A 14,752-nucleotide genomic window follows, 5' to 3' on the forward strand; every position below is an offset into this window, starting at 1 on the left:
GGACTTCGCCTTTTATTTCTGTAGGTTTCCTGTTCCAATGGGCGGATCCCTCATGTGGGTGCCGTGGCGAAGGGTAAAAGGGATTTGTATAGCAGAGCTTGCTCAGAGCACATCCACCCTCCTCCTTGCTGTGCAGGCAACATTCTCCCGATTACTCCAAGTCATGTTTTCACACTGCTTAAAAAGGTACTAGAAATTTACTATTTTAGATTCTCAGAATCATTGGATAGCAATTAAAGGCAGACAATGTGGACATGGAGATTTAAGCTTGTTTATTTTAGATTTTCAATGTAATCCAATTTCAAACAAAAGCTAGATACAAATTGAAACCAGGTAAGCACTAGTATTAGCCAACGGGAGCAGGCCTATACAAGTTTAATCAAAAAAGGTACTGAAACCCTTTGCGCAAAGCTTTCTTTCAATACAATACAGTAGTCAACTTTATTTTCATTGCACAAAATAAAAAAATATCCTTATCCAACTTGGCACGCTTTAACTTTCTATTACAGTTTGCAACTGCTTTATAACTTAGTTTCAAGAACCCACCATGGGTTTACTATTATAGAAGTATTACTTTACTCTAGAAAAAGTAATAACTGCCCAGATACCAGCAGGTTTATGCATCATTTCCTCCATCCAGAGCGTGTTTTCCACAGTGTTCCCAAGTACTTGACTTACATTAATATAGCCTAGAAATCTGCAGTGGCTATATTAAGTGTTAATGCACTCACAGTGGGAAATGCAGATTGTATGCAGCAACTGGGAGAAGAGATCAAAAATGTCAAGTGCCTGAACACTGTCTCATTCCTGCAATAAGAACTAAGGTATGAAAGCAAATTCTGAATTAGCAGGATTTCTTATAAATCTGTCCAAGGCCAGCCTTTATTTACTGCGGAAAATCCTTAAATGAAGTGATTCAGATAGTGCTTTCATAGTTTGGTAAAGCAGTGACGCATACCTGTTACTTTCATGTTACACCCTACTATAGTCTAACATAAGAAACTTTGTTAGGGGGATATGACCAGTGCAAATGGGAAAACCACAAAAACAAATAATACCTTGTGCTTTCTGATACATTTGATTCAGTGTGCCAAAGTCCCATCATTTCACATTTTACAAGGCTAAAGCATAGATGTTTCAGAACATCCTTTCTTTCACAAGGTCCATGCATAAAAAAAAAAAAAAAATTCAGGTACTAAAGTGATGGAAAGAAAAAAAACAAAGCAATAAAAAAAAAAAAAGATAATTATCCAGCATGACGGTTCACAACGTACAAGTGTTCGGAGCATGAGTCCACATTCTTCTTGAGATTGGATAAGAACAAAAATTAACTGATCTTCCCAGTTTGACTGGTCACAACCTTACTCTGGCATGTATGGGCGAAGGTGATCCTCAATGGTGCCAACTGCCCAATGGGTGAGCTGTTCCTGTGGCAGGTAGAGGCAGATGCTGCATAGCTTGAGGATTGTGGCTTTGCTTTTAGGAGTCTGCAGAAATGAAAAACAGACCAAGTCGCTTTTTATATCGGACACTGAAAAATTTACAACTGAAGGGCTTTCTCACACATCACTTTTTTGGCACGTGTGCCATCAGTTACTTTCACAGAAAGATCACGAACCTATTACAATTTTTTTTTTTTCTTTTTTGTAGGCCAAGTAGGCAGAACAAATTTAATATGCAAGATGGGAATTTTTTTTCTGCAGATTGCAACAGTATATTTCGACAAAGTGAAATCCACAGAAATACAACATAAGCATGCAGCAGATCAATGTGGCGTTGTTTTTTTACTGTAAAAAAAAAAAACTTAAATGCAGTGCATCGAAAGTTTCTGCAGATATGATGTGCAATTTTCAAGTAATTCCAAGTTATAGTTACCGTTTAGGCTTGTGTGGCAGTGTGAGACTAACCTGCAAGTGCTGTTTGTCTATGAAGAGGAACACTGACTGGTTAGGATTGTTCAGAACAATTCCAGTCTTGTCATTCCGGCTTAGTACATGCAGAAGATGTTTTTCATAATCACCATGATGAAATTCAAACTTTGCCTACAGAAGAAAAAGGAGGGGGAAAAGACACCATCAGTACAAACTGATAATAAGATCTTACCAAGGGTGTTTACATGTGGCATTTTTGTAAAAATCTCATGCACATTTTTGCTTGCATGTTAATTTCTTCGGGTTTTCCCCTATTCAATTGAATGCTGAACAAAAACCCAGCAAAACTGTGCGAGTTTTACGCAGCAGTTTAGCTGCAGAAAAAAAATAACTGCCAAGATGCCACGTGTGAACATACCCTAAGGGTATGTGCACACATTGCAGATTTCATGCAGATCTGCAGCGCTATTTTACCCACGCAGAAACGCTGCAGATCCACAAGTGATTTACAGTATTACAGTACAATGCAAATCAATGGCAAAAAATAAAAATGCTGTGTTAATGGTGCAGAAAAATCCACACAGAAATTGCAGATTAAAAAAATAGGACCATATAAATTCTTTTTGCAGATCTGCTGTGTTTCTGCACCCATTCCATAATAGAAATCCGCAGAGGTAAAAAAAAAATAAATCTGCAACATGTGCACATACCAAAAAACAGTCAAATCTGCAACGTGTGCATATAGCCTATAGCTTCATATTTTCAAAGACAAGCATGTACAAACAGGATGCCAAGAAGTGTTTACCGTAAGGTCCAACTCCTATTCTGTAGTCACATGGCTGTATGAAATGGTGTTAAGTTTTACTAGCTAGTATATACATACACACAAAATATACTTGCCAATACAGGCCTGTAGGGCTCCTCCGATCCCTTCCATCTTGAAAACAGAAGACAAACAATCTTCTCTATATCATTCCGAGGCCAAAGAATAAAGTCCATCTCTTGAGTACACCCAATTACATCCTATAAAATGAAGACAATTGTTAACATTTATATCTGTATGAATTAAAAGAAGATTTGGGGTTCTTACTGTAAAATCTCTATCGGTGCCTTCACTGGGGGGGACACAGGAAACCATAGGTATATGCTGCTGCCACTAGGAGGTTAACATTATGAAATAAGACGTTGGCTCCTCAGGAGTATACACCCCCCGACTGGAGCCAAGCTGGTCAGTTAATGTTAAAGAAGTAGGAGAAGCAACCTGACAAAGAACACAGACCAGTCCAACAAAATAGAAAACTAAGGTACCTAGCTGGGAAAGTAGCAGACGCCAAGGGTCCCGAACCTTCCTCCGTCTGAACGAAGTAAAATGAAGCATGAAGGACTAACCTGCCAGTAGGCAGAAACTGAGAGAAACTTCAGATGGAAGAAGGCACAAGAGGAAAAAGTAAAAGAGTCCTTCAGGAATGAAAGCTGCAAATGTGGCTTCAGACACCTAGTTCCGAATCCCAGAGATTGGGTTGACTAAAGTGCAAACTGGATTTAATGAAGGCCAAGCCGGAAGTCAATGTGAGATTCCCGCAGGGATGTTGAAAAAAAAATAAAAAAAATCAGACACCGCTTCTGCCCACAACAGGAGGAAGAGAGGGCGTACCTGCGACGAGAGGGAGAAAAAGCTAGGAAGGTGGTGCAGCTAACCACAGCAACTAGGCCACACAGAAGCCTGGGCCTAAAGTAAAAGAGGAGGCCAGTGAGACAGAAGGGGGGAGCAGCATGGAGGCTAAAAACAAAACAAACACCTGTACCCATCGATCCTCCTTATGTAAACCCCACACAGGGACATATGGACCAAAAGGTCTGATCTAAGCTCAGGATTAGTGATGAGCAAGTATACTCGTTACTCGAGATTTCCCAAGCATGCTCGGGTGGTCTCCGAGTAGATTTAGTTTGTTGACTCCCCGACAAACAGGCATTCCCCACATGTATTCAAGCTGTCTAGCAGCCACAAATCATGCAGCTGCGTTGACAAACAATCTCCGAGCACGCCGAAGTACTCGAAGACCACCTGAGCCTGCTCGGGAAATATCAAGTAACGAGTATAGTCGCTCATCACTACTCAAGATTACACGAAAAGACCCTCCTAAAGGGGCATACAGACTAAAAAGGTCCACTTTAAATCAGAAGGCAATCCTTAAGAGAAAACAGAGGGGGGAGGGGGCAAACCAAAACCTCATGATGGAATTTCATCTTCAGCCGAACTTCTCAGCACCTCTGCTAAGAGGAGAGAAAAGGATGTACCTCTCCATCCTGGTGATGTTAGGATCATCCGGACACATCCAAGCCTCTTGGGGTTGAGGGACATCTATGCCTCCTGAAACCGACAGGCTCTGGTGGGCAAGTTGACAGGAGACGGGGGCCGATATTCGGATCATCTAAACACTCATGTTAGTGGTTGAGGTCCTGCTGGCTAGACACACACGAGGATACGGGGTGGCAGTACACGACGTACTCAGTCTCTATGTGGGAGTACAGTGTGACTTCACACTGTATCCCTCCAGAAGTGAGAAGATCCATCCGAAAAAGAAAACGACAAACTGAGGTAAATTTAGAATCATAGATTCTAGGATTCTAAATATAAGTCTAGTAAAAGAACCGTGTGTCCACCTCCTACTGGTACGAAGCTAAAACGGACCAGCTTAGCTCCAGTCGGTGGGGTGTATACTTCTGCATAGTGTCAACCTCCTAGTGGCAGCAGCATACACCCATGGTTGCCTGTGTCCCCCAATGAAGCAAGGGCAATGTAATTTAAATGTGCCTCACCTAGTAGACTGTAGCTTGGACAGTGAACAGATTGTTTAGCATTGACCTTAGGGTACCGTCTCACAAAACGATTTACCAACGATTACGACCAGCGATACGACCTGGCCGTGATCGTTGGTAAGTCGTTGTGTGGTCGCTGGGGAGCTGTCAGACAGACAGCTCTCCAGCGACCAACGATGCCGAGGTCCCCGGGTAACCAGGGTAAACATCGGGTTACTAAGCGCAGGGCCGCGCTTAGTAACCCGATGTTTACCCTGGTTACCATCGTAAATGTAAAAAACAAACAAACAAAAAAAAAAAACACAGTACATACTCACATTCCGGTGTCCGTCAGGTCCCTTGCCGTCTGCTTCCCGCACTGACTGACTGCCGGCCGTAAAGTGAAAGCAGAGCACAGCGGTTACGTCACCGCTGTGCTTTCACTTTACGGCCGGCAGTCAGTCAGTGCGGGAAGCAGACGGCAAGGGACCTGACGGACACCGGAATGTGAGTATGTACTGTTTTGGTTTTTTTTACATTTACGATGGTAACCAGGGTAAACATCGGGTTACTAAGCGCGGCCCTGCGCTTAGTAACCCGATGTTTACCCTGGTTACAAGCGAACGCATCGTTGGATCGGTGTCACACACACACCGATCCAACGATGACAGCGGGAGATCCAGCGACGAAAGAAAGTTCCAAACGATCTGCTACGACGTACAATTCTCAGCGGGGTCCCTGATCGCTGCTGCGTGTCAGACACAGCGATATCGTATGGATATCGCTGGAACGTCATGGATCGTGCCGTCGTAGCGATCAAAGTGCCACTGTGAGACGGTACCCTTAGACAAGCAGGATATCCAAATTCAAGCATTTGCATTTTGCTCATGTGAATAATCAATAAGACGACAAAGGGAAATCCAGAAGCCAAGTGTGAAACTAGAAGACTAATTGCAGACAGGTTCAAATGGCAGTATGGCACACACACACAAAAAAAAGCCAGCCACACCCACTAACTGCAGGTATGATTGCTTTGTGTGCTTATCCACCTTCTACTGAATGCAATATTCTGGGCTGAAACAGGCATGTTGTGATTTTGCCACATGTGGACCATCAGTTTGTGTAGTAAATTGCCTATGTGCACTAGTTTATAAGTGTGTGCAGTCCATAAATATGCTCGTCTGACTGAGCCCTTACCCTGCGCATTGACTGATAGCGAGGTGCATGAAGCTGTACTACATCCTTCTGTAGAAGCTCAAGGGAACTCTCCAAGGAATAGCTGGAATCCCGCACGCCTTTCAGAATATTTTCTTCATAGTTATTAGTCATAACTGGTATAACATCAGCTACTTCAAAGAGAGCTGACTTCTTTTTCTATAACAAAACAAACAAAAAAACAGCATGAGATGTAATAAGTGCATTCTTGTGAACTGTGTTCACAGCACAGGAGAAGCTACAGAAGAATTACAAAGCCACATTTTATGTTTTCATAAAAACCATTTTGGTAAACCCAAGATATTAAATAGCAAACTTTTTTTCTTCTTTTCCAAGTAATCCCTAAAATCAGGCGGACAACTTAGGCCATGATCATATCGCATATGAAAGCCATCTTTGAGGATGTGCTAAATGCATCAGATTCTAATCTATTGGGGCTTAAAAGATTGTCATTTTGGCATATTCCGTGATGCAATGAAGGCAAAAACCTAAATTTGATATGCATGCACACTTTCGCCTGCTGCAGTGAGATTAGAGATTATCTACATATAGGCGAATGTTCTTTATAACACACCAAGTACTACTATAGACTCTTAGATCACAGATCTTGTGCCAATTAAGGATACCCCACAGCTTAACAGTCACCCTGGCAATGATAGGCACGATGGGAGGAACTTATTGCAAGTTGTGTCAATGAGACTGCACAAGTCCTCCCACCATTCTTTAACTGTATGATATTTATATTTTTGGCTAATGGTTTCTCGATTATCACAAGATCACAAATTCCTGGAGACAAGATTGGATACTCTATTCACAGGACTCCGTTCAGCATCCAGGTCGGTGGTATATGGCAGCTAGCAGGGAGGCCCACAAATCTCTTACCTGCTTCACATCGCACAAATGACGTGCCAGACCCGGCTAATCAAATGCAGAGCCAGGAACGACAGAAGGCAAGAGGATCTCAGTGACTTCTATCTAGCTCCTGGGTACCACTGACCTAAACCAGAGTCCACAAAATGATCCGCTCATCTATAGAGAAGATATTTTCTCTTTCATATACCTTGCTATAAAATGATATTGATTTATAAAGCACATTTACCAAGTAAAAACTTAAACATCTTTAAAGAAGTTGTCCACTACTTAGACAACTTCTCATACCCCTCGCTTAGCCCCGACAAAATAAAAACTATACTCCCCTCCTGTGCCATTCCCAGTGTCGCCACTAGTTCTCCTGGGGCCCCCGTGCTGTTGTGACACGTGACTCCAGCTGGCGTCACTGTCCCCGCCTTCAGACAAATTGAACATGAGGCGTTAGTCTGGGCTGCAGATGATCTCTGACTTCATGTTAGATTTATCCAGAGGCGGAGACCGTGACGTTAATTAGACACCAGCGTTACGTGTAACAGCACTGGAGCCCCGCAGAGAGCGAATGACGACACCGTGGGAACTGCACAGGAGGCGAGTATAGGCTTTATTATTTTATTAGGGCCAAACATCGATCAAGGTGTTATCCTAGTAGTGCACAACCCCTTTAAGGGGAATTTCTGCCACTTTGAGATCGCTGACAAATCCTTAGCATAGGTCAATATGAGATTAGAAGGGGATCCTCCACCTTCAACTGTAGTCACCTCCTGCAGATCAGCTCATAATTAGAATAGGTGCTGGTCTGCATTACACAGGAGCGTCCAATCAGTTTTTCGGCACTGTGGTGTTCCAACACTGTACACCAATTAGATCAGGCTTCTGCTGATGTTTCAAACAGCTGATCCATTGGGATGCCTGGTTTGTGGCATTGACCTTTATTTGGCGCCAATTTTTATGGCAGATTTTACCAAGGACTTGCAGGGCAATAAACAAAGCAGCCTAGACATGCCCCCAGAGGAGCCTGTGAAAACACCATACAAATTAGCACTGAGTAAAAAGTGCCTGTATCTTGAACTATATGGTGGATAAAAGAAAAAAAAATATATTCAGGGGAGCAGCAGAAATAAAATAAAAGCAAAACTGATCACTTGAATGAATCAGTGCCTGGCTGCGCAATTCCAACTAGGTATGTTTTTCATCAAACGCTAAAGCATTTCAAGAAAGTATTTTTTGTCTGCCCCACAGATCTCTGATAAGTGTGGAGAGATGTCAGTCCTGAACTAAGGACGGGGTCACACATGCGAGTCTCGCATCAATACCCGGCACCATAGTGTGCGGCTGCATGTATTTCTATGCAGGTGAACGCTCCGATACCGAGTGCCGGGTATTGATACGCGAGTTTCTTGCATCACACTCGCAAGTGTGACTACAGCCTATGCAGGAGTTTTAGAGCAAGACATACCTGAGAAATCGCTCAGCCAGGCTTTGATACATGTTCCTTGTTTGTTATGCCGCTTGAATCTTGAAGCCAGGTTTCTGTAAATATTTGTACTGTAATAAATGATATACCAATAAGAAGTTAATTCAGTCTGTTCCTAGGCTGACAACCAATATGGCAGCCGTTATGGCACTGACAGCAGTTGTAGCTCATCTCTGCATGTGACAGATGTACCACTTAGGAGTCCACCCCAGCACCGAGCTGTCATCTCCAGCTTTCCCAGGAACAGATGAACTACTCCGTAACTTTGGTTTGTGCTGTAGCCTGGAGGACAATTTACCTTATCTTTGAACACAAAAGCGATGTACATCTTGAAGTCAAACTGGTCAGCTAGAGACTCTTTCTTCTTCCTTAGCTGAGAGCGCAGTCTGTTCAGAGCCTGCTTCTTCCGTGAGTTGGGGTCCCCCATTTTTTTTTTTTTTGTAATGCCGCCACAAAGGCCTACAAAACTTCTAAAATGATCGCTAAATTTCGGGTACTTTCTTTTTGTGCATGTGAGACACCCAAGTCAACAGAAACAAGCCATGCTACCTCCTTCCAATGACTCAGTCAGGTCAGCACTACTAGTGACAGGCCTGTCATACTACCGGGGTCAGGAAACGGAGCAGCCAGACAACCATGACAGGAAGGAGGTTAACATCTGATGAAACTAAGAGAGGCATCATATACATGGAGAAAACTCAAACACAACTGTTAAAAAATGCTAGGGCGGGGGGCCAACAATGGAAAAAAACAAAGATGTCACCGGCTACTAGCCTATACCATAAAATCAAAAGCCATCCTGCTTGGTAGGCCTCCCTGCTCACAGATAGGAAAACTGCTCAGCCAGCCCCGAGATTGCATCATATGAGAAGAGATGACGTCACTGACTCCTACAGATCCCCTTGTCCTCCTATTACAGTGCAAAAGACAGCCAGAGATTATTTCTCCGTCTGACAGGTGGGGGTGGGGTGTTCACAGCAGAGTCGCCCCAAAATACCGGGCTTGGGGGCAGAGAGGAAGCCCATGTGGAAGATCAGCCGGCACCCCATAGGGAAGAACACCATGATGGCGGGCGGACAATAGGAGAGGAACCCTGTCACCAGCCGGATGAGGGGTCAACGGTATGGGGCACAGGAGGGCATATCGTGATCAGATATCGTGATCAGAGGCGACAGAGAGGAAACAACACTTGTATGTGTGGGATTGTGCGGTGGTCGGCCGATCAGTGCGGGGCTTACACGGGGCTGCTGTCCTAGCCACGCCGGCTACCTGTCATGTCTGCTGGAGGCGGAGTGCTGCTGTCAGGGTGGCGGATCAGCGGGCTGTTCGGGGGCAGGCTGGCGGCGAGGAGAGTGATGACTCCGGGGGGATCCATGTCAAGAAAACACCAGGGACCCCAACGGACCCCTCTGCTTGTGAGCCGCACTGCTCAGCGGGCTGTACAGCCTACTCCACCCCGACCCACCCATACTCCGGACCGGGGGTCTCGCTGTGAGAGGGGAGGAGGCGGCAGGCCAAGGCCTCGACACCACGCAGTCCAAGAACTGACGAAAACCCCGACCCGTCTTCCTTTATGTTCTCGAAAAAGGCAGCGCTAACACGCAGAGGCGTCCTCACAGCTCGGGAGCCGTCCACAAACAGCCAGCAGCACCGACCACACACAGAAGGAGAAGATGGCCGCCGCTGCGTCACCTCCTGCCTTCTCCCGCCAGGGATCCTCCTGGGTTATACCATTACCAGGCAGAGGGCGCACTTATTTACAACATTACTGGGCTGGCCCCGCTCCATTCTTAAAGACATAAAAAGGACACAATTCAATGTCTAATATTAGACCACGCCACAATTAGCACCTGAATAGCAGCTCTACGCGGCATTACGACACCCCCCCTCCACAAATGGTAGCGCCCACATTGGAGATCCCTATGTTTAGCCGAGAGCAGCTGATGACGTCTCCTCACATGACGAGTGGGAAAGCTCGTTAGTGTGGGCTTCACTAAACTTTATTAACAACATAGACGTGAACAATGGTCAGCTGTGAGACCTGACACCTCAGGCTGTGTGCTGAGTCTTCTGACTCCAGAACATTAGGGAAGATTCATTTTGTTCCTGTTTTTTTTGCCAAGTTGGTGTTTTTGCCTTTTTTTTAGCCTATTTTATGTATTCACCTTTCTTCTGTTTGCCTCTGGGGTGGGGTTTGGGGTTTCCACTTTTTAAAAAGCTGCTCATTTTTTTCTCAACTGTTCTTTTAGCATAATTTTTCTGCTAGTCTGGGAAACTTCCGACCCTTTTTGCTGTAAAAAGTTGCCCAAATAGGTTAAACACAAAAATACTGTTGTTACCGTGCAGAATTCACGAACTGCCTGAGTCCTGTGAAAAATTTGACTCAGAGGTGAAAAGTGACTTGAACCCCCCTAGAAATGATATATCAGGGCCTTCCTTTTTGTCCTGTGGTATTCGTTCCCGTTTTTGGGCCACATTCGTCAAAATGGCTCATGCGGTTCATAAATTTTGTGCAAAGTAAAAAAAATGCTTTTTATTATTCTCTTTTAACTTTTTTACAACTTTTTAATGCAAAATAATAACATTTCCCATATGTCTACTTTTCAAATGTTATTTTATTTGTTAGGGTGTTAAAAGAGTTAAATGTTTAGTACACATAAACTAGTAACCGGCCGAGATTAATGGCACTTCCAAAATAAATATCCACCTACAAGCATAAGGAAGCCAATGCCAAAAAAACTTTTACATATTTGGCATTGGCTTCCTTATGCTTGTAGGTGTGATATGGAAATTTGGTTTGGATAAATGTATCCCTGTGTGTGCTACGGCCGTTCCCAATAAGACTGAGTATTTTGAGCGCTCATCAAGAATGGACTGTACACCATTGTGACAGACAAGCATTCCATCAATACTGATACTTTATTGTACATACATAGTTTTATAATTGCATATAGAAAGGAGTGGTTAGCGGTTGTTAGGGGTGGTTAGTTAATTACCATATTGTCTAGCTCCTCTGTCTTTGGTTATCTAAACATATATGGTATATTGTGATTAATACACATATGAATGCTGATTAAGCAACTAAAATTGAGCTCTCTGCATCTAGGACAGAGTTGAGACATCTGATCAGCACTTAGTACATCTGGCGTTGTTCCGCTTTTGCATGGAAAACCCCATACAATCTGGCTTAAATCAGTTTATGTCAGCCATTTTAAGCCATTGATTATAATGTATATTGTTATGATCTGGTGGCCTAAGAGCAGCATGAGACGTACTCTGGAGACGGTGGTACCTGTACTGACCGCAGACCCTGAACCTAACACCGCAAATAGAAGTAGCCGTGGAATGTACCTAGCGCTCCCTAGACATCTCGTCACAGCCGGAGGACTATTTACCCCTAGAGATAGAAAAGGGAAAACTATCTTGCCTCAGAGAAAACCCCCAAAGGATAAGCAGCCCCCCACAAATATTGACTGTGAGAGGAGAGGGAAAAAACATACACAGACTGAAATGAAAATTTAGCAAAGGAGGCCACTTCTAGCTAAATAGAAAGGATAGGACAGAGTACTATGCGGTCAGTATTAAAACACTAGAAAATATCCACCACAGAAAATACAAAAACTCCACAGCTAACTAAAGATATGAAGGGTATATCTGCATCTCCAGAGATACCAGCTTGTCTAAACAAATCCTTATACAGACCAAGCTGGACAAGACAAAACATAGAAAAAAAACTGAACAATAAGGCCACAGCATGTGGACAGCAAAATCAAGGCCAGAACTTATCTTTGTTGAAAAGAACTGCAAAGCAGAAGGGACCAGGCAGGGATGTGAATCCTCCAGGAACAATGGACAACTGGCACTGACTAAAGGGTGAAGCAAGACTAAATAGCCCAGTCAAAATTGCAAAAAGTGAACACACCTGACAAATGCTGCGACTCAGAGACAGCAGCGCTACCACTTACAACCACCGGAGGGAGCCGAAGAGCAGAATTCACAACAGTACCCCCCCTTGAGGAGGGGTCACCGAACCCTCACCAGAGCCCCCAGGCCGATCCGGACGAGCCAAATGAAAGGCACGAACCAAATCATCAGCATGAACATCAGAGGCAACAACCCAAGAATTATCCTCCTGGCCATAACCCTTCCATTTGACAAGATACTGAAGCCTCCGCCTCGAAAAATGAGAATCCAAAATCTTCTCAACCACATACTCCAACTCCCCATCAATCAACACCGGGGCAGGAGGATCAACAGAGGGAACAACGGGCACCACATATTTCCGCAACAAAGATCTATGAAAAACATTATGGATGGAAAAAGAGGCTGGAAGGGCCAAACAAAAAGACACTGGATTGATAATCTCAGAAATCCTATAAGGGCCAATAAACCGAGGCTTAAACTTAGGGGAAGAAACCTTCATAGGGACCAAACCAGACCAAATCCCCAACCCGAAGCTGGGAACCAACACACCGACGACGGTTAGCAAAACGCTGAGCCCCCTCCTGAGACAACACCAAATTGTCAACAACATGAGCCCAAATTTGCTGCAACCTGTCAACTACAGAGTCCACCCCAGGACAATCAGAAGGCTCAACCTGCCCTGAAGAAAAACGAGGATGAAAACCAGAGTTACAAAAGAAGGGTGAAACCAAGGTAGCAGAACTAGCCCGATTATTAACCCCTTCCCGACATGCGCCATACTAGTACTGCGCTGCCGGCACTGCATTACTGACAGCCGCAGTACTAGTACGGCGGCTCGATCACCGCGGTCTCGCGCTGAGCGCCGCGGTGATCGGGTGCGGGTGTCAGCTGTATATGACAGCTGACACCCCGCAGCAATGCCCACGATCGGCGCTATCGCCGATCGCGGGCATTTAACCCCTCTGATGCCGCTGTCAATAGTGACAGCGGCATAGAGGGGGATCGCGCAGGGACGGGGGCTCCCTGCGCTCTCCCACCGGAGCAACGCGATGAGATCGCGCTGCTCCGGTGACCTGGAAGGAGTCCCCGGATCCAAGATGGCCGCGGGACTCCTTCCGGGTCATGAGATGACCCTGCTTGCCGGCGTCTGCTGAGAATTCCTCATAGCAGGCGCCGGCAAGCCTCTGCAATGTGCCTGTCAGATCGATGATCTGACAGAGTGCTGTGCACACTGTCAGATCACCGATCTGTGATGTCCCCCCCTGGGACAAAGTAAAAAAAAAAAATTTCCACGTGTAAAAAAAAAAAAAAAAAATTCCTAAATAAAGAAAAAAAAAAAAAAAAAATTCCCATAAATAAATTTCTTTAAATAAAAAAAAATCACACAATAAAAGTACACATATCTAGTATCGCCGCGTCCGTAACGACCCCACCTATAAAACTATATCACTAGTTAACCCCTTCAGTGAACACCGTAAAAAAAAAAAAAAAAAACGAGGCAAAAAACAACGCTTTATTCTCATACCGCCAAACAAAAAGTGGAATAACACGCGATCAAAAAGACGGATATAAATAAGCATGGTACCGCTGAAAACGTCATCTTGTCCCGCAAAAAAAAAGCCGCCATACAGCATCATCAGCAGAAAAATAAAAAAGTTATAGCTCTCAGAATAAAGCGATGCAAAAACAATTATTTTTTTATATAAAATAGTTTTTATTGTGTAAAAGCGCCAAAACATAAAAAAATTACATAAATGAGGTATCGCTGTAATCGTACTGACCCGAAGAATAAAACTGCTTTATCCTTTTTACCAAACGCGGAACGGTATAAACGCCCCCCCTAAAAGAATTTCAGGAATTGCTGGTTTTTGTTCATTCCACCTCCCAAAAATCGGAATAAAAAGCGATCAAAAAATGTCATGTGCCCGAAAATGGTACCAATAAAAACGTCAACTCGTCCCGCAAAAAACAAGATCTCACATGACTCTGTGGGCCAAAATATGGAAAAATTATAGCTCTCAAAATGTGGTGATGCAAAAACTATTTTTTGCAATAAAAAGCGTCTTTTAGTGTGTGATGGCTGCCAATCATAAAAATCCGCTAAAAAAACGCTATAAAAGTAAATCAAATCCCCCTTCATCACCCCCTTAGTTAGGGAAAAATAATACAATTTAAAAAAATATATTTATTTCCATTTTCCCGTTAGGCTACTTTCACACTAGCGTCGGTACGGGGCCGTCGCGCTGCGTCGGCCCGACATACCGACGCATACTGTGCAAGCGCCGCACAACGGGGGCAGCGGATGCTGTTTTTCCATGCATCCGATGCCCCATTGTGAGGTGCGGGGAGGTGGGGGCGGAGTTCCAGCCGCGCATGCGCGGTCGGAAATGGTGGACCGTCGGCACAAAAAAAGTTACATGTAACGTTTTTTGCTGCCGGCGGTCCGCCACAACACGACGCAACCGTCGCACGACGCTTGCGACGTGTGTCAATATGTCGCTAATGTTAGTCTATGGGGAAAAAACGCATCCTGCAGATGACTTTGCAGGATGCGTTTTTTCGCCAAAACGACGCATTGCGACGTATGCAAAAAAACGCT

General features: G+C 44.3%; 1 protein-coding gene across 1 annotated transcript; it reads right to left on the reverse strand.

Annotated features, from left to right (window-relative positions):
* Positions 1-257: 257 nt before the first annotated feature.
* On the reverse strand, positions 258-10,204 carry C6H6orf62 (chromosome 6 C6orf62 homolog). The gene is made up of 5 exons (XM_077269975.1): positions 8,528-10,204; positions 5,868-6,044; positions 2,772-2,894; positions 1,908-2,042; positions 258-1,487 (listed from the first exon to the last, which is right to left on the reverse strand). Exons 1-5 carry the CDS (start codon positions 8,654-8,656, stop codon positions 1,362-1,364), a joined length of 690 nt encoding a protein of 229 aa, XP_077126090.1. The 5' UTR covers positions 8,657-10,204; the 3' UTR covers positions 258-1,361.
* Between the last annotated feature and the right edge of the window lie 4,548 nt (positions 10,205-14,752).

The sequence above is a fragment of the Ranitomeya variabilis genome, chromosome 6 (assembly GCF_051348905.1).
Source record: "Ranitomeya variabilis isolate aRanVar5 chromosome 6, aRanVar5.hap1, whole genome shotgun sequence".
Lineage (NCBI taxonomy): Eukaryota > Metazoa > Chordata > Amphibia > Anura > Dendrobatidae > Ranitomeya > Ranitomeya variabilis.